The sequence below is a fragment of the Trachypithecus francoisi genome, unplaced genomic scaffold (genome assembly GCF_009764315.1).
Source record: "Trachypithecus francoisi isolate TF-2019V2 unplaced genomic scaffold, Tfra_2.0 Lachesis_group20, whole genome shotgun sequence".
In the NCBI taxonomy this organism is placed as follows: domain Eukaryota; kingdom Metazoa; phylum Chordata; class Mammalia; order Primates; family Cercopithecidae; genus Trachypithecus; species Trachypithecus francoisi.
The window spans coordinates 7,375,409-7,398,079 of record NW_022681466.1 but is presented as its reverse complement, the minus strand read 5'-3'; the positions used below and the strand labels follow the sequence as shown (position 1 = coordinate 7,398,079).

Below are 22,671 nucleotides of genomic sequence, written 5' to 3'. Positions count from 1 at the left end.
CCATCTCGGCCTCCCAAAGTGCTGGGATTACAGGTGTGAGCCACCGCGCCCGGCCTCCACCCCCTTCTTGAAGATGCTCAGAGACACCACAGAAGTAAAAGGCAGCAGCCCTGGTCCCCAGTGTGAGGAAAAGACCAATAAGCTGGCATCACTGTCTGCCACTCAATCTGACTTCACAGAAGCCACCAGGGGCCATTTCTGGGTGGGGGAAGAGGCAGGTGGGAAAAGCCAAGTGTGGTGGGTTCCCGGGCCTCAGCCAGAGCCCAGGCTTAGTGGCACCTGAAGCCAGCCCTGGTGGCACCTGGGGGAGGGCGTGCACCAGACGTCCCTGCCTCTCTGGAGCTGACCTGAGGATCTGAGGATCTCAGTGATGCGCGTCCTACTGCACCGGGCTGGGAGCGCTGCACAGATGGTCCACAGAGCCCCACACACAGCCAGCCAGGAAGAGAGGGTGGGGAGGCGGGGACTGCTGCACTGTGCACACTTTATAAAACGGGCCCCGGTGCGGTGGCTCATGCCTGTGATTCCAGCATTTTGGGAGGCCAAGGCGGGTGGATCACTTGAGGTCAGGAGTTCGAGACCAGCCTGGCCAACATGGTGAATCCCCTTCTCTGCTAAAAATACAAAAATTAGCTGAGCGTGGTGACGGGCACCTGTAATCCCAGCTACTTGGGAGGCTGAGGCAGGAGAATCGCTTGAACTCGGGAGGCAGAGGTTGCAGTGACCTGAGATTGTGCAATTGCACTCCAGCCTGGGTGACAGAGGGAGACTTTGTCTCAAAAAAAAAGAAAAAAAAAATGGACTTTGTGCCAGTTGTCTGGAGTGAATGTCCCCTGGCTGCCCCATCACGTCGGTGGAGAGCAGAGAGCCAGGCCCTGGGCTGGCAGGACATCCCCTCCTCTCCTGGGGGATTGAGAGCTGTGGGTAGAGGCCTGCCTGGCATCAGGGCCTCTGAGCTGGCTGGAGGTGTTTATTAATCCTGAGCTCCGGGGCTGGGGCCTCTCCGCTGAGCCTGCGCCTGCATGTGCACGTCTGTTTTCAGCCCTATCTGTCCTGGCCTAACTCCTTCCCCATCTGGGTGTGATCGCCGCCGCACTCCCCTGGGCATGTGGGTGTAACAAGTCCAAACCTTCCGTGGGAGTCGGGCAGGCTCGGCCCCGCCCTCGGGGCTGCGCCCTTTCCTCCCAGACTGGTTGTGCAGGAGCAGGCGTGAGTGTGGTCGTTGTGGGTGCATGCGCGGCAGGCCTGGGGCCCGGCCGCCCGCTGCCTCACCTGCAAGGAGGGGCCTCCCAGAAACTCCCTTCCCCAGTGCCCAGCCACACCACCTCACCAGACTGAGCTGACCAGCCAGCAAGTACGCCCGCTGCCTCCCACCTGCCCTCCTGCCCTCCTTCGCCAGCCAAGCCCAGCCTGAGCCAGCACCTGCCTTTCCGACCATGTTCAAGGGGCTGAGCAAAGGCTCCCAGGGGAAGGGGTCCCCCAAGGGCTCCCCAGCCAAGGGGTCCCCCAAAGGCTCCCCCAGCAAGCACAGCCGGTGAGTGGGGCTGGGGGATGGGGAGCCGGGGAGCTGGGGTGGGGTTGGTGCCAAGCCCAGGTCCTTGAGCCACCTGGCGGCAGCGGCAGCCCAGAGCCCAGGACCAGCCCCGTGCTGGCATTTGGTGTCCTGAAGCCAAAGGGCCCATGAGTGGACTCTCTCCCGGCCTCGGGAGCCACAGGCCTAGGCCGAACTTCAGCCCTGGCAGGAGGCAGGGGATGGCCTGGGGCTCCCCACATCCTCTACGGGAGGCCTGCGGGCCACGGATTGAGGCTGCTCAGCAGGAGAAGTGCTGGGCAGGAGCCTGCACCGATGCCCTCCTCTGCCAGAGGCCGGGAGATGGGAGAGCCTGGCTGTCTGACTGCAGCCCTGCCCCAAGGCTCTACTTGACTGGGATGACCCCTGGGGCCTGGGTGCAGGGCATGAGGACTGAGGGGGTGGGATGGGGTCCCTGGGGTAGGGACGCAGGGGCTGTGCTGCCTCCTGCCTAAGCCACAGCCCTCCCCAGAGTTCTCACACAGGGCCTTGCTGTATTGAAGAGTTAGGGGTTCATGGCCAGGCGCGGTGGCTCACGCCTATAATCCCCAAACTTCAGGAGGCCAATGCAGGAGGATTCCTTGAGCCCAGGAGTTCGAGACCAGCCTGGGCAACATAGGGAGATCTTGTTTCTATAAAAAACTAAAAATAAATGATAGCCAGGCATGGTGGCTCATGTCTATTGCTTGAGCCCAGGAGTTTGAGGCTGCAATGAGCCATGATCACACCACTGTGCTCCCGCCTGGGTGACAGAGTGAGACTCTGCCTTAAAAAAAAAAAAAAAAAAAAAAAAAAAGCCTGGTGCTATTATGGCTCACGCCTGTAATCCTACCACTCTGGGAGGCCGAGGCAGGTGAATCACTTGAGCCCAGGAGTTTGAGACCAGCCTGGGAAACATGACGAAACCCCGTCTCTACAAAAAATACAAAAATTAACTGGATGTAGTGGTGCGTGCCTGTAGTCAGAGCTACTTGGGAGGCTGAGGTGAGAGGATCATTTGAGCCCGGGAAGTCGAGGCTGCAGTGAGCCATGATCACTCCACTGCACTCTAGCCTGGGTGACAGAGCAAGACCCTGTCTGTTAAAACAAAACAAAACAAAAGAGAGCTGGGGCTTCCTTTTCCGGGGGGTGTGGTGCAGGGGGCACTGGGCCTCCCTTGGACCACCCGGTTCTCTGGGGCCCAGCCCCGGCTCTCTGTGGATGTGCTGGGCTGCGTTCTTGCCACTCACTGACTTCAGTTCCTCTGCAGAGGAGGCAGCAGCCCGCCTGGGCCCAGGGTGTTGAGATAAGCACAGGCATGAAAGGCTGGTGTGGGAGTGGGGGTGCCCATTACCCCGATAAGGATCAAGGCACCAACAGACACCAAGGCTGGGCGTCTGGGTGGACGGGAAAGACAGTGGTGAAGACTCTCGGCTAACACTCTCGCTGAGTGACCTGTCCTCCCTGGGGTGCCTGAGCCCCACCCAGGGTGGAGTGTGCAGCTCCCAGTGGGAGCAGCCATCCCAGGAGGCGGGACCTGAGCAGGAGTGCCCGGGGCCCAGCACCTGCAGCTCCCACTGTCCAGGCAGGCTTCCCAGCAGTGTGCTCCTGGCCTGGGGCAGCTCGGTCCTCAGGGCCCTGTTGGCTCTACTTGTAGCCCCTTCACCTCACATGTGATCCACTCGTTTGACACAAACTTACTGAGCACTTACTCCATGCCAGGACTGTTCTAGGCACTGGAGATGTCTCTGTAAACAGAACCGACAGGCCCCTGCCTTCAAGGCACTAGCCCTCTAGTGGGATAAAAACTAACACGTGCTGGGTGCCGACCCTGCACCAGGCCTGCACTGGATGTTTCAGATGGATAAATTCAATTAATGCTCACAATAGCCCTGAGGCATAGATATTTTTATTAAAATCCCGCTTTACAAGTGAGGAACCTCAGGCACAGAGGGGTTGAGTAACTTGCCCAAGGTCACACAGCATTAATGATGGAGCAAGATGAAACCAGGCTGTCTTGGCCACAGAGTTCTTCCAGACTGCTGTGCCTTACCAGCACTGCCCCTTTGCCTGGGGTGGCCCATCCTTTGACCCACTTCAAGGCTTCCCCTGCCCCAGGATAAAGATTCCCCATAAGGCACTGTGCTCGTGAGGCTTGGACCACTCTGCCCTCTTTTAGGTCTGCTTGGCCTCGTGAACTCCAAACAGGGAGTGCATGCGCACAGCAGGTGCTCTGTGGAGGCTGCAGGGCGAATGCACAGAAAAAGCCCTGGAGTGGGGGCAAGGCTTCCTGTCCGTCCCTGACCGTGTGACTCAGAGCAAGTCAGGGCCCAATCTGGGCTTTGAACCCTCAACTCTGGACAATGTTAGGGTGCCCAGCAGTCTCTTGTGCCTGCCCCCCCCCGCACGGCTCCGACAGTGTGACGCTCCTCTAGACAGCTACTGGAGCCTACACTCTGGCAAAGCCCCCCGGGGTGGGGGAGGTATGGGGGGATCACAGGGCTGGAGTGGGAGGAGGTAGGGGTGGAGGACATGCTGCTGCCTGCCTGCCCCCGCCAGCCCAATCGCCCCTCCCAAGGCCCAGCCCGGCTGGCTCAGGTACTACTAGTGGCTGAGCCGGTGATTCACTGACTCGGGGAGGGAAGCGGCAGGCAGCTGGGTGGGGTCGGGGACTCACTGCCAGCACAGGGACACCGTGCTGGGACACCGAGGCCGCCTGCCCCCCAGCACCACACAGACCTGAGACCCTCACCTTTGACCCTTCATGTGGGCAGCGCTAACATCCCCAACCAGGACTAGCTCACAGAGCCTCCTGCAGAGAGAAACCCCAGAGTCGGGGCAGTGAGCTAGGCTGTGGGGGCAGGAAGGGGTGGAGGGAGGGCAGGGGATGCCACCTGGGTGGGGCATAGAGGAGCCTCATCCACCAAGCTGCCCGCTGTCCTCTCCACCCACCAGGGCTACCACTCAGGAGCTGGCCCTGCTCATCTCCCGCATGCAAGCCAACGCTGACCAGGTGGAGCGGGACATCCTGGAGACACAGAAGAGGCTGCAGCAGGTGAGGCCCAGGCAGCAGTTGGCAGGGCGTGGGCAGTCTGGGTGGCATGGGAGGCCCATCATCAGGACTGGCACTCCCTGAGTGCCCCCTGGTGATGGCGAAGATGGGACAGATGACCTTTGTCCTGCACCGCCCATCCCCTAACACACGATGGGAGAGAGGACTCGGCTTCCTTCTTTGCTGGGCTCCCCTGTGTCCTTGTCACCTGCCTCACGGACGTCCTGGGCCTGACCCTGTGCCTGGCGTGGGCCTCAAGGTTGACCAGCATAGCTAGGGTCCCAGAGGTGGGGCTCAGGCCCACAGTGATGGGGCAGCAGAGGTGTGGGGGTTCTGGGCCCTGGCGAGTCTGCCCATCCCCTGCCCATAGGACCGGCTGCACAGTGAGCAGAGCCAGGCCCTGCAGCACCAGCAGGAGACCGGCCGCAGCCTGAAGGAGGCCGAGGTGCTGCTCAAGGATCTCTTCCTGGATGTGGACAAGGCCCGGCGGCTCAAGCACCCGCAGGCTGAGGAGATTGAGAAGGAGTGAGTGGGGCTGCGGCAGGGCTGGGGGTCCCCGGGGAAGACCCAGGCCCAGCCCTGACCTGCCGGCCACCTTCTTGACAGCATCAAGCAGCTGCACGAGCGGGTGACCCAGGAGTGTGCGGAGTACCGTGCCCTGTACGAGAAGATGGCACTGCCCCCTGACGTGGGACCCAGGGTCGACTGGGCACGTGTGCTGGAGCAGAAACAGGTCAGGAGCTCAAAGTCACACCCCAGTGTGATCAGAGGGCGATACGGAACTGCATTTAATCCAGGGTCTGACTGTAGGCTTTGAACCTGGGGTGGCTCAGGGGTCTGGGCAGGGAGACAGCAGAGCAGGCAGTGCAGTCAGGGAAGACTTCCTGCAGGAAGAGGCACATGAAGACACTTCAGAGAGGTGAGAAGGCTCAGTTGGGTCAGGGTGAAGTAGTGAGGAGAGGACAATTCCAGAAAGAAGGAGCAAAGGCTCCTGCCAGGAGGAAGCCTGGGGTTTGACGGGAAGTGGGGATTTCTGGGCAGGTGGGCAGAGCCAGGTCATGGGGCATTCTGATCCCTGGGTGAGGAGTTGTGCTTTGATGCCACACAGAAGGGGTGTCATGATGACACTAGAGGGACAATGGGGAAGGGCCCGGGTGGAGCAGGGTGTGCTGAGGGCCCTAGAGCTTGGCTGGAGGTGTCCAGGCAGGAAGCACTGAGACTGGGTCACAGAGGCAGGATGGAGCTAGGACACTTCGCAGAGGCTGAGCCCAGCGTCTGGGAACCAGTGGGACTTGGGCCACTGTGCAATGACCTCGCCCCTGGGTGAGCTGCAGGGCATGCACCCGGGCCGCTCCCAAGCTCGTCCACACTCTGCCCAAATGACCAAGTCCGCTTCTCCGGGTGGGAGGCCTGTGGGGTTCTCTGGCTCCCCACCGCGGTCCTGAGGACTGAGCCGCCGGCTGTCCTGCAGAAGCAGGTCTGCGCCGGCCAGTACGGGCCGGGCATGGCGGAGCTGGAGCAGCAGATCGCCGAGCACAACATACTGCAGAAGGAGATCGAGGCCTATGGGCAGCAGCTGCGGAGCCTTGTGGGGCCGGTGGGTGAGCTGGGAGCATGTCACATCCCGGGCCAGCCCCAGCCCCTGTTTCTCCAGTCAGAGCCAGAGCTAGATCGGCTGAACCCTGGGGATAGGGGTGGGTGGGGTATGGCTGCCCAGATCTTAGGGGGCCATCTCCCTGCACCTCGCCTCTTATGGAGTTGTTTCTCGTCTTGGTCGAGGCAGGATGCAGCCACCATCCGGAGCCAATACCGAGACCTACTGGTGAGCAGGAGGGAGGGTCCGGCCGGGTGGCTGCGGGTGGGCGTGGGTGGCCCCCCGGACCCTGCACGGGGCCAGTGTTCCTGAGCGCGGCCCAATGGCGTCTTTTGCCCCCCACTTTCTCTCTCCCCACCCTGCTGCTGGCGGCGGGTCCTGAGCACAGAAGGCGGCGTCGTGGCGCGGGCAGAGCCTGGGCAGCCTGTACAGTCACCTGCAGGGCTGCACGCGGCAGTTGAGCGTCCTGGCGGAGCAGCAGCGCCGCATCCTGCAGCAGGACTGGAGTGACCTCATGGCCGACCCCGCGGGCGTGCGGCGGGAGTACGAGGTTGGCGGGGAGAGGTTGGGGCCGGGTGGGGGCGGCCAGGGCCATCCTGGTCCTCACCGCCGCTCCCCACCCGACTCGCCCCCAGCACTTCAAGCAGCACGAGCTGCTGAGCCAGGAGCAGAGCGTGAACCAGCTGGAGGATGACGGCGAGCGCATGGTGGAGCTGCGGCACCCCGCGGTGGGGCCCATCCAGGTGCGCTGGGGGCAGGGCGAGAGTGAGAAGGGACGTGGTGGGCAGGGAAGAGGGGGAGGTGGGGCGGACGTGGGGTGGGGGCGGAGCGTGGTCCGAGGGCTTCGTGCTGCCGTCCCCAGGCCCACCAGGAGGCCCTGAAGATGGAGTGGCAGAACTTCCTGAACCTATGCATCTGCCAGGAGACTCAGCTGCAGCACGTGGAGGACTACCGCCGGGTGAGCCCTCGGGCAGGCGGCAGGGGCGGCAGGGGCGGGAGGTCCCACAGCACACCTGCCACAGGAGAGGCACCGCACCTCTCAACTAGACAGAGCTGGCAGGGCGCAGTGGCTCACAACTGTAATCCCAGCACTTTGGGAGGTCGAGGCTGGCGGCTCGCTTGAGGTCAGGAGTTCGAGATCAGCCTGGCCAACATGTTGGAACCCCATCTCTACTAAAAATACAAAAATTAGCCAGACGTGGTGGCAGGCGCCTGTAATCCCAGCTACTCAGGAGGCTGAGGCAGGAGAATCGCTTGAACCCAGGAGGCGGAGGTTGCAGTGGGCCGAGATTGGTCCACTGCACTCCGGCCTGGTTGACAGAGAGAGACTCCACCTCAAAAATAAAATAGAGCTGTGTGGTTGCCACTTGGTCCCAGAGGGAAAGTAAAGGCATGGGCACATTCTCAACAGGGTGAAGCGGTTCCCAGGGGGGTGAAAATTGTTTCTTAATGGCAGAAAAATATCTTAACTCTTATTATGCATGAAGTACAGATTCACAAACAGCATATCTGTGGTATTAAAATGTCATGGGGGCCAGGTGTGGTGGCTCACACCTGTAATCCCAGCACTTTGGGAGACCATGCCAGGAGAATTGCTTGACCCCAGTAGTTCCAGACCAGCCTGGGCAACATAGTGAGACCCTGTCTCTATACAGATAGATAAATCTCTATCAAAATAGATAAATAAATACATAAATAAAATTTTATGGGGATGAGGTGGGGGGAAATTAGAAGATTTCTTTTTTTTTTTTTTTTTTTTTGAGACGGAGTCTCGCTCTGTTGCCCAGGCTGGAGTGCAGTGGCCGGATCTCAGCTCACTGCAAGCTCCGCCTCCCGGGTTTACGCCATTCTCCTGCCTCAGCCTCCCCGGTAGCTGGGACTACGGGCGCCGCCACGTTGCCCGGCTAGTTTTTTTGTGTTTTTTTAGTAGAGACGGGGTTTCACCATGTTAGCCAGGATGGTCTTGATCTCCTGACCTCGTGATCCGCCCGTCTAGGCCTCCCAAAGCGCTGGGATTACAGGCTTGAGCCACCGCACCCGTCTAAAAGATTTCTTAAAAGCCTCTTTAGGAGAACAATAATGAAAAAAGGGGTTGAGAAAACCTGATATAATATACAACTGGGATTTGGGGACAGATAATGTTTCATACATTTTCCTATAGAACCAGAAGAATGTGATCACACACACTGACAATAGCTCCATTAAAGCATCTGGGATGCCTCTTTAAAGCACAGCTTCTTCTCCGGGGCTGGGACAAGTGCAGCCCCAATACCCTCTGTCCCAGCAAGAAACACTTCAGGTGCTGGAGGGAGGCAGGTGTCAGTGCCCTTCATTTGTGCGGGAAGGATGAAGACCAAGTGTTTTATGACCCACTTACAAAAATTAAGTTCAGTGCACGAGTAAGACCCCATCTGCAAGAGCACAACAGTGATCAAAGGTCCTGCCGCCTGGGTAAGGAAAAAAAAGACTGACCAGAGTAGGGGAGAGTGACGGTTTAGGTTTAGCTGGTTTGTTTATCTGGTTTAGGTTTAGCTGGTTTGTGTTTAGCTGATTTAGGTTTAGCTGGTTTGTTTAGGTAGTTTGTGTTTAGCTGGTTTCGATTTAGCTGGTTTAAGTTTAGCTGGTTTAGGTTTACCTGGTTTACATTTTTCTGGTTTAGGTTTAGCTGATTTGTGTTTAGTTGGTTTAAGTTTAGCTGGCTTAGGGCATGATCTTGGCTCACAGCAGCCTGCTAGGTTCAAGTGATTTTCATGCCTCTGCCTCCCGAGTAGCTGGGATTACAGGTGCCCACCACCATGCCAGGCTAATTTTTGTATTTTTAGTAGAGATGGGGTTTCACCATGTTGGCTAGGCTGGTCTTGAATTCCTGACCTCAGGTGATCTGCCTGCCTCAGCCTCCCAAAGTGCTGGGATTACAGGCGTAAGCCACCATGCCCGGCCCAGAGTCCCTTTCTTCTGTCTCGTGCCCCTCAGAGTTCTGTTCTAGCACAGTAGTATCTGCGAGCATCACCTGGGGCCTGTGGGAGGCAGGCATGCGGGGCACACCTGCACATCAGATCCAGCAGGTTTACTTTACTGGTTTAGTTTATTGGTTTAGTTTAGCTGGTTCACATTTATCTGGTTTAGGTTTAGCTGGTTTGTGTTTAGCTGGTTTAGGTTTAGCTGGTTTGTGTTTAGCTGGTTTAGGTTTAGCTGGCTTAGGTTTAGCTGGTTTGTAGGGTCAGTGGGCAGCAGGTTGCCCCAGGCTCTGTCCTTGACCACCCAGCGAACTCAGTTCCAGGAAGAGGCCGACTCGGTCAGCCAGACCCTGGCGAAGCTCAACTCTAACTTGGATGCCAAGTACAGCCCTGCACCTGGGGGCCCCCCTGGCGCCCTCACAGAGCTGCTGCAGCAGCTGGAGGTGAGACAACCCCACCAGGCCATCTGCACCCCACTTCTGGGAATTGGTCCTGTCCATCTTTCTGGGCTTCACCCTTTCTGCCTTGGTACCTAGTCCTATCCCAGGCCCTGGCCTGGGTGCTGGTGGGGGGTCTGCTCTAGCAGGAGGCTGGCCAGGTACCAGCAAGCCCCTCCCACCTCTGGATGTCAGTTTCCTCATTTGCAGTGGGACAAGGGCAGCCTGGGAGAGCTCTGAGGCTGCTCTAGCTTCTGCTCGGAGGCCTGGCTGGTGCTCTGCCATCCCCCTCCCTGCAACTAGCAGATCCCAGGATCCTAGGCCCCCAGACAGGGGCTCCTTTTACTTTGCTGACTTAGAGACCCCTGCCTTCATGAAGGCCAGCCTCTGGTCCTTTGGAAGGACGGGTATGGTGTAGCCAGCCCCCAGTGCAGCCTGGCCTGAGTCCCCACTGCCTGGGCCCCCGGCAGGCAGAGGAGAAACAGCTGGCCGTCACTGAGAGGGCCACTGGGGACCTGCAGCGGCGAAGCCGGGATGTAGCCCCTCTGCCACAGCGAAGAAACCCGCCTCAGCAGCCCCTGCACGTGGACAGCATCTGTGACTGGGACTCAGGAGAAGTGTGAACTCCCCCACCTCACCCCTGCTGCCATCCAGCCCCTCCCAGCCCATCCCCTGCCCCTGCCCAAGCCCATCCCTGCTCCATCCCCAGCTGTCTCCTGCTCCCACGTCTGCCCTACTCCTTCCCGTGACCCAGACCCTCCTCTCTCCAAGTCCTGTCCTGCCTCTTTCCTACCCCAGCACCTCCCACCCTACTCCCTGTTCCAGCTGCTGTCCCCATTTGTCTCTGTCCCCAGTCCCTACTCTGCCCTGGCCTTGGCCTGCTGCCTTACCCTGGCCTTGGCCCCCACCCCTGAGCCTGCAGGAGCCGCTCCCTTTCTGTGCCCCCAGGTGCAGCTGCTGCCGGGTGAGCGGCATAAGCTGATAGATAACACTGACCCACACACCTGGGTCGTGCAGGGCCCACGTGGGGACACCAAGCGTGCTCCCGCCGCCTGCTTCTGCATCCCAGCACCTGACCCTGATGCCGTGGCCAGGGCCTCCCGGTAGGTCTGTGTGGGGTTACTCAGGGGCAGGCTGTGGGCAGAGCAGGCTGGCCCTACACTGTCCAAGGCCATGGCCCGGCAGATCCCTGCTCAAAGGTCGGCCTTCACCTGCAGCTGCGTCTACTGGGGCTGGGGAGGGAGAGAGGCAGAGTGGGGACCTCTTTATCCAACCCCCTCTTCGTTCTAGGCTGGCCTCGGAGCTGCAGGCCCTGAAGCAGAAATTGGCCACAGTCCAGAGCCGCCTGAAGGCCAGCGCTGCAGAGTCTGTTCGGCCCAGCCAGCAGGGTACCCAGGGCGGCCCGGGGAGGGGTGGCTGTGGGGCTGGAGGGAGAGGATTCCAACTTCCAACTGGTCTGTGATGGGCAGGGGTCGCCTTGCATTAGGGACCACCACTCTGGGGATTTCTTCTCTGGGGTGGCCCTGCCATCCCCTCCACCCTACCCTGACAGGACCCTCTGTGGGCACCTGGTGGGGGCACCCATCTGGCAGTCAGGAGATAGGCCCCGGGCCCTCACCAGCACCTCTGCCCCCAGCTCCATCTGGCTCGGCCCCAGCCAACCCGCAGGCCCAGAAGCTCCTGACACAGATGACTCGGCTGGATGGGGACCTGGGACAGATAGAGAGGCAGCTGCTGGCCTGGGCACGGGCCCCGCTGAGCCGCACCACACCCCTGGAGGACCTGAAGGGCCGCATCCACAGCCACGAGGTGGGTGAGCGGCGGGCAGGGGCAGCTGGGATGGGAAGCGGCCTGGCCCTGGGGCTCACACTTGAGGGAGGAGAGGCAAGTGCAGGAGCAGCGGCTAGGACGGAGGTAGAGAAGGGAGTGGACAGACCTGGGCTCAGACAAGCTGGTTCCCCTCCTGGCTCCTCCACTGACCAGCTCCGTGATCTTGGACTACATCATTCTCTGGGCCTTGGTTTCCTCATCCCTGAAGCAGATATAATAATGCCCAGCTCACCTGATCATTCAGGAAGGTTCCAGTAGGGCCCAATGTCATCACCCCCAGGAGGTGTTCTGGCGAAGCTCCTGAATTAGCAAGGGAGCCTGGAGAATCTTAGGAAGAGATGTCCCCTGGCTGCAAGGGGGAGCCTTCCTGGGGAGGTTGCAGCGTTGTGTAAACTCCTTACCCAAGAACAGCAAGCTGTCTGCCACGTGGACTCAACACTCTCGGAAGTGCTCAAAGTGAAACCCACACCGGGCCGCAGTCTGGGTTATCTTTCCAAACCAGTTTCTTTTCTTTTCTTGAGACAAAATCTCTCTCCATCACCCAGGCTGGCATGATCTTGGCTCACTGCAACCTCTGCCTCCCAGGTTCAAGCAATTCTCCTGCCTCAGCCTCCTGAGTAGCTGGGATTACAGGCGCCCACCACCACACCCAACTAATTTTTGTATTTTTAGTAGAGATGGGGTTTCACCATGTTGGCCAGGCTGGTCTCGAACTCCTAACCTCAAGTGATCCACCCGCCTTGGCCTCCCAAAGTGCTGGGATTGCAGGTGTGAGCCACTGTACCTAGCCTCTTTTTTTTTTTTTTTGAGATGGAGTTTCACTCTTGTTACCCAGGCTGGAGTGCAATGGCACAATCTCGGCTCACTGCAACCTCTGCCTCTGGGGTTCAAGCGATTCTCCTGCCTCAACCTCCCGAGTAGCTGGGATTACAGGAGCCTGCCACCACTCCCAGCTAATGTTTTGTATTTTTAGTAGAGATGGGGTTTCACCATGTTGGCCAGGCTGGTGTCGAACTCCTGACCTCAAGTGATTCACCTATCTCGGCCTCTCAGAGTGCTGGGATTACAGGTGTGAGCCACTGCGCCTGGTCTGTTTTTTGTTTTTTGAGATGGGGTCTCACTCTGTCACCCAGGCTGGAGTGCAGTGGTGTGCAGTGGTATAATCTCAGCTCACTGCAACCTCTACCTCCCAGGCTTGAGTGATCCTCCCACCTCAGCCTCTCGAGTAGTTGGGACTGCAGGCACAACACTGAGCCTAGCTAATTTTTTTTGGTAGCGATGGGGTTTTGCCATGTTGCCCAGGCTGGTCTCAAACTCCTGAGCTCAAGTCATCCTCCCACCTTGGCCTCCCAAAGTGCTAGGATTACAGGCATAAGCCACTGCACCTGGCCATATTATTATTATTTTGAGATGGGGTCTTGCTTTGTTGCCCAGGCTGGAGGGCAGTGGCATGATCAAGGCTCACTGTAGCCTCAACCTCCTGGTCTCAATCAATCTCCCTGTCTTCACCTCCCAAGAAGCTGGGTCCTTAGGTTTTGAAGTCGTAGCATCTGCCACATCAGTGATGCTGGGGTCCAGGAGAAGCCCAGTTAGACTGGGCGGTGGGTGGTGCCTGGTGCAGTCAGCACTGCTCGGTGACGGAGGGGGCAGATGAGTGAATAGCTGATGAAAGAATAAGGGCAACAGTCCCTAGTGGGCAGGGCCGGGGACCTGATGGTCTTCTGAGCAGGACAGTGACATGAAGATGACTGTAGGTAACTGTGTGCCTGGCACTCGCTGCTGAGCTCCAGACACAGGCTGTCATGTCATCCTCCCATCAATCATTCTTTTTTATTGATTTCATTTTTTTGAGATGGAGTCTTGCTCTTGTCGCCCAGGCTGGAGTGCAGTGGTGTGATCTCAGCTTGCTGCAACCCCCATCTCCTGGGGTTCAAGCAATTCTCCTGCCTCAGACTCCTGGGTAGCTGGGATTACAGGTGCACGCCACTACGGCTGGCTAATTTTTGTATTTTTAGTAGAGACAGGGTTTCGCCATGTTGGCCAGGCTGGTCTCGAACTCCTTACCTCAAGCAATCCGCCCGCCTCTGCCTTCCAAAGTGCTGGGATTATAGGTGTGAGCCACTGCGCCCGGCCCCTCCTATCAATCATTCTGTAGATGAGGAGACTGAGGGTCAGAGAGGTTGATCTGCCCCAGGTCATCCACAGAGGAACGGGTGGGGCCAGGACTGAACCCAGTTCTCTGGCCTGAGCCCATGCCTCCATGGGCACAGAGTTAGGGTATACTGGTAGAAGAGTCAGGTGGAACCCACCTGCCCAGAGATCCCTGACCCCGCCCCTCTTTAGGGCACAGCCCAGCATCTGCAGATCCTGGGAGCAGAGAAGGAGACAGCCCAGAAGGAGTGTGAGGCGTTTCTGTCCACGCGGCCCGTGGGCCCCGCTGCCCTGCAACTGCCCGTGGCCCTCAACAGCGTGAAGAACAAGTTCAGTGACGTGCAGGTTCTGTGCAGCCTCTATGGGGAGAAGTGAGTGCTCTGGGGACAGGGCAGCCAGGCAGGGCAGCAGCATGTGGCCCAGGGAGTGTCTGAGTCTTGCCTCCTCTGTGGCAGAGCCAAGGCTGCCCTGGGTCTGGAACAGCAGATCCAGGATGCTGACAGGGTCATCCGAGGCTTTGAGGCCACCCTGGTGCAGGAGGCCCCTATCCCTGCCGAACCGGGTGCTCTGCAGGAGAGGGTCAGTGAGCTGCAGGTAAGGGACCAGCCAGGGCCTCCTGGTGGCAGGGGGACTCAGCATTCGGGGGAGGGTGGGGTGGACACGGTGTCTCCCCAACCACGAGGGTGCACGGCTGTATCCTCTCCTCCCACAGCGCCAGCGGAGGGAGCTGCTGGAACAGCAGGCCTGCGTGCTGGGGCTGCACCGCGCGCTGAAGACCTCGGAACATGCATGCGCCGCGCTGCAGAACAACTTCCAGGAGTTCTGCCAAGACCTGCCTCACCAGCAGCGCCAGGTGCGAGCCCTCACCGACCGCTACCACGCTGCAGGGGACCAGCTGGACCTGCGGTGAGCGACTGGGTCCTCGGGGCACAGGGTGTGGGCTGGTGCAGAGGCAGGCATTGCTGCCTACAAGCTGTGTGATCCTGGGCTAGTGACTTCACTTCTCTGAAGCTGTTTCCTCACCTCTAAAATGAGATAACAACAGCACTTACCTCCCAGGGTGGTGCCTGGTGGAGACCATCCCATCTCTGAATTCCCAGGGTCAGGGAGTGGGGATCTGCACAGCAGGTCACTCGGGCCTCCTGACCTGCCCCCAGGAGGAGGCTCCCACCAGCCTTCCTGTGCACCTGCCCCTGTCCCCGGAGGGCAGGTCTCATCTCTGTTCTGGTCCTCGTCCTCCTGCAGGGAGAAGATGGTGCAGGATGCCGCCCTCACCTACCAGCAGTTCAAGAACTGCAAGGATAACCTGAGCTCCTGGCTGGAGCACCTGCCCCACAGCCAGGTGCGGCCAAGCGACGGCCCCAGCCAGATGGCCTACAAGCTGCAGGCACAGAAGGTGAGGCTGAGGCAGGGACAGCTGCCTGTGCCGATGTCGCCCCCTAGTGGCCAAAGCTCAGAAGAGCTCTAAGGGGCTTCAAAGCCCAGGGCACGGAGGCATTGGGCCCCTTCCCTGGCCTCCAGCTGAAATGCTCCACTTTGCCCACAGACGGGGCCAGCACACCTCTGGCCCGACTGGGGCAGTGGGATTTACAAGCTCAGGCCACAGAGCCCTGAGGGTTCCGGCCACTACTGCATTTTCCTCATACTCATCAAGCCCCTGCCATGTATCAGGCAATGGGTTCACTGGGGTACAACCCTGCATTCAGGCAGCTCCCAGTCTAGTGGGGGAGGTCTGTGATGCTGATAAGCATTGGTGGGAGAAGCCAGCGTGCTGTGGGTGCCCCCAGGCTGGACACCCGTGCTGGTCAGGGTCGGTGGTGTGGGAGGAAGCAAGTGTAGTGGGGGGAAGGATGAAATGTCCCATGCAGAGGGCATGGCAGTCAGGGGAAAGGAGGGGGACTCAGGGGCGAGGACGACCAGATGGGCAGACCACACAGGCCCTTCCGGCACGGGATCCAGGCTGCACTCTCTCCTGCGGTCCCCAGAAGCTGCTGGGGAGGGCTGCTTCCAGGCCGGTGTTTAGAAGCTGGCTCTGGCTGCCAAGTAGAGAATGACTAAAAGGGTGGGAATGAAGACACGGAGGACCACAAGGAGCCAGGGTGGAAATCCAGTTGAGAGAGTGTGGTGGCCTGGCCGGGGAAGGGACCATAGCACAGGGCGAGGTGGGCAGGTCTGAGATGGAGATGGCAGAATTAGATGGACTTGGTGACTGGTTGAAGGGGACAGTGAGTGAGACGGACGGAGCCCGGTGGTACCCAGGGTTCTGTTGGGGACCACTGGGAAGAGGGGGTACCTCCACCTGAGGCAGGAACACAGGGAACAGAGCATATTGGGGGAGAGGAATGGGGCCGGCTGGGTCATGCTGAAATGAGGTGGCCAGGACAGCCAAGGACAGCGGGGAGGTGGAGGTAGGCATTTGGGAGGGAACTGGGGCTGGGGTTCCCCTAGGAGACCATGAGAGCAAAGATGGCTCTGGGACTGCCGGAAAATGAGAATATCTGGGGAGAGAGTAGGGAGGTGACATTGGGAAGGGGGCCTGGGACAGAGATTCTCAGCCCTGGCTGCAAACTAGAATCTCCCAGGGAGCTTTTAAACATCTCCAGGCCAGGACCCTCCCCAGACCAAGTACATTGTATTATTGTGGTCAGAGCATCAGTATATTAAGTTCCCAGGTGAATAAAAGTGGGCATCCCGGGTTGAGAACTTTCCAGTTGGAGCCATCTTTCTGGATGAGCTGTAGCAGCATCACCTGGAGACTTGTCAGAAATGTGAATTCTCAGGGCCACCTGGACCTGCTGGATCTGATGTGCAGGTGGGCCCCGCATGCCTGCCTCCCACAGGCCCCAGGTAACGCTCACAGATACTACTGTGCTAGAACGGAATTCTGAGGGGCATGAGGCCGAAGAAAGGGACTCTGGGCCGGGCGCGGTGGCTCATGCCTATAATCCCAGCACTTTGGGAGGCAGAGGCAGGCAGATCACCTGAGGTCAGGAGTTCGAGACCAGCCTGGCCAACATGGTGAAACCCCATCTCTACTAAAAATACAAAAATTAGCCTGGCATGGTGGCGGGCACCTGTAATCCCAGCTATTCGGGAGGCTGAGGCATGAAAATCACTTGAACCCAGGAGGCTGCAGTGAGCCAAGATCACGCACTCCAACCTGGGTGACAGAGCAAGAGTTGGGAAAGAAGAAAGAGAGAAAGAGAAGAAACAAACAAAAAGAAAAAGAAAAGAAAAGATTCCGCCAAGGTGCCTTGGAAAGGAAGGAGGAAAAGCAGAGAGAATGATGTCAGGGAAAGGAGGGAGTCTAGCCCAGGTCTCCCTCCCTGCCCTTTCTGTCCCTGAAAGGCAGCGCTGGCTGACTGTGGCCCTGGAGGCACTGGCTAGAGGAGAGTCAGGGTGAGTGGAATTTCCTGGCCTCCTGACTCTGGGTTCTTCCCTGGCAGAGACTGATGCAGGAGATCCAGAGCCGAGAGCGGGACAGGGCCATGGCATCCCGCCTCTCCCAGGCCCTGCAGGCGGCGCTCCAGGTCAGTAGCTCGCCTTCAGCTTGCCCCTCTCCATGCATCACCCTTGTCCCTCTTCCAGCCCTACCCCCTACACCCAGCTTCCCCCACTGGCTGCCAGCCTGCTGTCCTTTTCTCCCCGCTCAGGACTATGAGCTGCAGGCAGACACCTACCGCTGCTCTTTGGAGCCCACCCTGGCAGTGTCAGCCCCCAAGAGACCCCGAGTGGCTCCCCTGCAGGAGAGCATCCATGCCCAGGTGAGATGGGACCTGGCAGGGCTCAGTGGACCTTGGCACCAGCTCTGCAGGCTCCAAGGCAGGAGCTGACTCTGCCCTTCCCCTCTCCCTCTGCCCTCTCCAGGAGAAGAACCTTGCAAAGGCCTATACTGAGGTTGCAGCAGCCCAGCAGCAGATTCTTCAGCAGCTGGAGTTCGCTAGAAAAATACTGGAGAAGGTACACAGACAACACCTACACTTTTCCCACAACAGCCAGGAGTAACCAGGAATGCCCACTCCATCCCCAAAATGCCAGGCTCTCACCCTGGTAGTCTCCCTTCCTCCTCTCCCTCCTGCCTGCAGCCCCTGGGCAGCTCTGGCTGCTGGAGAGGGGCACGGCTTCCGGCCACCCAGGTTTCTCTCCAGCAGCTCTTACAGGCTGGTGTCCATCCCAGGGTTAGGCCCTGCAGATGGCATTCAGTGTGGTCACAGCTTGGCCACTGGGCGTCCTCCAATGGGACAGAACCTCTAACCCAGAGAGCAGAGAAAATCTCCATAGAGCCTTCAGGCTTAGCCACCTGGTTCTCCATCCTCGAGCCAGAACTTCTCCAGGACTCCTGGTGGCTTGCCAGCTTTTCTGTTACCCTCGGCCACAGTCAGTGTCCCTGGATGGAAGGGGAAAGGGGAGAAATTATGGAGGGACAGGGAGAATCTGTCCTGTTTGCATTTTTTTTTTTTTTTTTTTTTTTGAGACAGAGTCTCGCTCTACCACCAAGGCTGGAGTGCAATGGCGTAATCTCAGCTCACTGCAACCTCCACCTCCCCGGTTCAAGCGATTCTTCTGCCTCAGCCTCCTGAGTAACTGGGATTACAGCATGCGTCACCACACCCAGCTAATTTTTTGTATTTTTAGTAGAGATGGGGTTTCACTATGTTGGTCAGGCTGGTCTCGAACTCCTGACCTCAGGTGATCCGCCCACCTTGGCCTCCCAAAGTGCTGGGATTACAGGCATCAGCCATCGCACCCGGCCCCTATTTGCGCTTTCTAATGCACACCAGGCCTGCACACTGCCTTGGGTCCTAAAATCGTTGCATTGACTGGGTCTTCTCAAAATCCGATATCTAAGCATCTTAGGTCTTCAGCTCCACCTCTGAGGACCCACTGGGGAGTCTGAGGAAACAGGGAGGGGTCTTTCATCTTAGGAAAAACATGGAGCTCCTATCTCCACTGCCCACCCCCGTGCTCTACCCTTCTTCCTCTCTGCAGAAGGAGCTCAGTGAGGACATCCGAGGGACCCACGATGCAAAGCAGGGCTCCGAGAGCCCTGCCCAAGCAGGGAGAGAGTCAGAGGCCCTGAAGGCCCAGCTGGAAGAGGAGAGGAAGCGGGTGGCCCAAGTGCAGCGTGAGCTGGAGGCGCAGAGGAGCCAACTGCTGCAGCTGAGGACCCAGCGGCCCTTGGAGAGGCTGGAGGAGAAGGAAGTGGTGGAGTTCTACCGGGACCCCCAGCTGGAGGGCAGCCTGTCCAGGGTGAAGGCCCAGGTAGAGGAGGAGAGCAAGCGGCGGGCTGGCCTGCAGGCAGACCTGGAAGTGGCAGCCCAGAAGGTCGTGCAACTGGAGAGCAAGAGGAAGACCATGCAGCCTCATCTGCTGACCAAGGAGGTCACCCAGGTGGAGAGGGACCCCGGCCTGGACAGCCAGGCAGCCCAGCTCAGGATCCAGATCCAGCAGCTCCGCAGGGAGGATGCCATCAGCTCAGCCCGGCTGGAAGGGCTAAAGAAGGAGCTACTGGCCCTTGAGAAGAAGGAGGTGGACGTGAAGGAGAAGGTCGTGGTGAAAGAAGTGGTCAAGGTGGAGAAGAATCTGGAAATGGTCAAGGCCGCCCAGGCTCTGAGGCTGCAGATTGAGGAGGATGCTGCGCAGAGGAAGCAGGCAGAGGAGGCTGTGACCAAGCTACAGGCTCGCATCCAAGACCTGGAGCGGGCTATCAGCTCGGTGGAGCCCAAGGTCATCGTGAAGGAGGTGAAGAAGGTGGAGCAGGACCCAGGGCTCCTCCAGGAGTCCTCCAGGCTGAGGAGCCTTCTCGAGGAGGAGAGGAGCAAGAATGCGACACTGGCCAGGGAGCTGAGCGACCTGCACAGCAAGTACAGCATGGTGGAGAAGCAGAGGCCCAAAGTGCAGCTCCAGGAGCGCGTCCACGAGATCTTCCAGGTGGATCCGGAGACACAGCAGGAGATCACTCGGCTCAAGGCCAAGCTGCAGGAGATGGCAGGCAAGAGGAGTGGTGTGGAGAAGGAGGTGGAGAAGCTGCTGCCCGACCTGGAGGTCCTGCGGGCCCAGAAGCCCACGGTGGAGTACAAGGAGGTGACCCAGGAGGTGGTGAGGCACGAGAAGAGCCCTGAGGTGCTGCGCGAGATCGACCGCCTGAAGGCTCAGCTCAATGAGCTCGTCAACAGCCACGGGCGCTCCCAGGAGCAGCTCATTCGCCTGCAGGGTGAGCGCGACGAGTGGAGGCGCGAGCGGGCCAAGGTGGAGACCAGGACGGTGAGCAAGGAGGTGGTGCGCCACGAGAAGGATCCGGTGCTGGAGAAGGAAGCAGAGCGGCTCCGCCAGGAAGTGCGGGAGGCGGCCCAGAAGAGACGGGCCGCGGAGGACGCGGTGCACGAGCTGCAGACCAAGAGCCTGCTGCTGGAGAGGAGGAAGCCCGAGGAGAAGGTGGTGGTGCAGAAGGTCGTGGTCACCCAGAAGGACCCGAAGCTGCGCGAGGAGCACAGCCGGCTGAGCCGGAGCCTGGACGAGGAGGTGGGCCGGCGGCGCCAGTTGGAGCTTGAGGTGCAGCAGCTGCGGGCCGGCGTAGAGGAGCAGGAGGGCCTGCTCAGCTTCCAGGAGGACCGCAGCAAGAAGCTGGCCGTGGAGAGGGAGCTGCGGCAGCTGACCTTGAGGATCCAGGAGCTCGAGAAGCGGCCTCCCACGGTGCAGGAGAAGATCATCATGGAGGAAGTGGTCAAGCTGGAGAAGGACCCGGACCTGGAGAAATCCACGGAAGCCCTGCGGCGGGACCTGGACCAGGAGAAGACCCAGGTGACGGAGCTGCATCGGGAGTGCAAGAACCTGCAGGTCCAGATTGACGTCCTCCAGAAAGCCAAATCGCAGGAGAAGACCATCTACAAGGAAGTGATCCGGGTGCAGAAGGACCGCGTGCTGGAGGATGAGCGGGCCCGCTTGTGGGAGATGCTCACCAGGGAGCGCACTGCCCGGCAGGCCCGGGAGGAGGAGGCGCGGCGCCTGCGGGAGCGCATTGACCGGGCCGAGAGGCTGGGGAGGACCTGGTCCCGGGAGGAGGCTGAACTGCAGAGGGCCCGGGACCAGGCGGACCAGGAGCGTGGGCGGCTGCAGCAAGAGCTGTGGGCTCTGGAAAGGCAGAAGCAACAGCAGACACTGCAGCTGCAGGAGGAGTCGAAGCTGCTTAGCCAGAAGACGGAGAGCGAGCGGCAGAAGGCGGCCCAGCGGGGCCAGGAGCTCTCACAGCTCGAGGCGGCCATCCTCCGCGAGAAGGACCAGATCTACGAGAAGGAGCGGACCCTCCGGGACCTCCACGCCAAGGTGAGCCGGGAGGGGCTCAGCCAGGAGACCCAGACGCGAGAGACCAACCTTTCCACCAAGATCTCCATCCTGGAACCCGAGACAGGGAAGGACATATCCCCGTACGAGGCCTACAAGAGAGGCATCATCGACAGAGGCCAGTACCTACAGCTGCAGGAGCTCGAGTGCGACTGGGAGGAGGTCACCACCTCAGGGCCCTGTGGGGAGGAGTCTGTGCTCCTGGACCGCAAGAGCGGAAAGCAGTACTCCATCGAGGCCGCCCTTCGCTGCCGGCGCATCTCTAAGGAGGAGTACCATCTGTACAAGGATGGCCACCTGCCCATCTCTGAGTTCGCACTGCTTGTGGCTGGGGAGACCAAGCCAAGCTCCTCGCTCTCCATCGGCTCGATCATCTCCAAGTCCCCACTTGCCTCCCCGGTCTCCCAGAGCACCAGTTTCTTCTCTCCCGGCTTCTCTCTGGGGCTCGGCGATGACAGCTTCCCTATCGCCGGGATCTATAACATAACCACGGACAACAAGTGCAGCATCAAGACGGCTGTGGCCAAGAACATGCTGGACCCCATCACCGGGCAGAAGCTGCTGGAGGCCCAGGCGGCCACAGGGGGCATCGTGGACCTGCTCAGCCGTGAGCGCTACTCTGTGCACAAGGCCATGGAGAGGGGCATGATCGAGAACACCTCCACACAGAGGCTGCTCAACGCCCAGAAAGCCTTCACCGGCATCGAGGACCCTGTCACCAAGAAGAGGCTGTCGGTGGGCGAGGCCGTCCAGAAGGGCTGGATGCCCCGGGAGAGTGTGCTCCCACACCTGCAGGTGCAGCACCTGACCGGGGGCCTCATCGACCCCAAGAGGACAGGCCGCATCCCCATCCAGCAGGCCCTCCTCTCCGGGATGATCAGCGCGGAGCTGGCCCAGCTCCTGCAGGACGAGTCCAGCTATGAGAAGGATTTGACAGACCCCATCTCCAAGGAACGGCTGAGCTACAAGGAAGCCATGGGCCGCTGCCGCAAAGACCCCCTGAGCGGCCTGCTGCTCCTGCCAGCGGCACTGGAGGGGTACCGCTGCTACGGCACCGCATCCCCCACCTCCCCACGCTCCCTGCGCTGACACCGGCCAAACAGCCAGTGGGGAAGTGGTGTTGGGGCAGGTAGGATACGTACACCTCTTGCCCCAGAGCAGCCTCATCCCAGGCAGTGGGTCTTCCCCCTGTCCGACCACTGTTTTATTATTTTACTAACGTGGTGTTGGGCTCTCTCCCCTAACCTTGGTGCCTGATCCATCCCCAGACCAGGACAGCAGCCATTCAGTTCTTCCTCCACCTCCACCCAGTGATCCCAATAAACAAATTCTCTCTCTCCATGCCATGTGGTGTCCCATTCATTCACATTTGAGAGCACAGGATCCAGGTGTCTGGGAGATGAGTGCAGGGACAGCATTGCTCAAGTCCTTCCCTGGGCGGACATACTCAATTTGCCTGCCTAGGAAATGGGCATCCTTGGAGATTATGGTTTAAAATCACTGAAGGAAGCCGGGCGCGGTGGCTCACACCTGTAATCCCAGCACTTAGGGAGGCCAAGGCGGGTGGATCACGAGGTCAGGAGTTCGAGAACAACTTGACCAACATGGTGAAACCCCATCTCTACTAAAATACAAAATTTAGCTGGCTGTGGTGGTGCATGCCTGCAATCCCCACTACTCAGGAGGCTGAGGCAGGAGAATTGCTTGAATCTGGGAGGCAGAGGTTCCAGTGAGCAGAGATCAGGCCACTGCACTCTACC

General features: G+C 59.5%; 1 protein-coding gene across 1 annotated transcript; it reads left to right on the top strand.

Moving 5' to 3' along the window:
- Nucleotides 1–766: 766 nt before the first annotated feature.
- Nucleotides 767–22,255, top strand: EVPL (envoplakin). Its single transcript, XM_033182255.1, has 22 exons — nt 767–1,534; nt 4,505–4,604; nt 4,972–5,126; nt 5,208–5,334; nt 6,073–6,198; nt 6,385–6,423; nt 6,584–6,745; nt 6,831–6,938; nt 7,058–7,153; nt 9,470–9,595; nt 10,060–10,206; nt 10,538–10,692; nt 10,880–10,977; nt 11,226–11,398; nt 13,763–13,941; nt 14,026–14,164; nt 14,283–14,476; nt 14,816–14,966; nt 17,017–17,100; nt 17,224–17,334; nt 17,438–17,530; nt 18,560–22,255. Exons 1-22 carry the CDS (start codon nt 1,437–1,439, stop codon nt 21,998–22,000), a joined length of 6,102 nt encoding a protein of 2,033 aa, XP_033038146.1. The 5' UTR covers nt 767–1,436; the 3' UTR covers nt 22,001–22,255.
- The last annotated feature ends 416 nt before the right edge of the window (nt 22,256–22,671 follow it).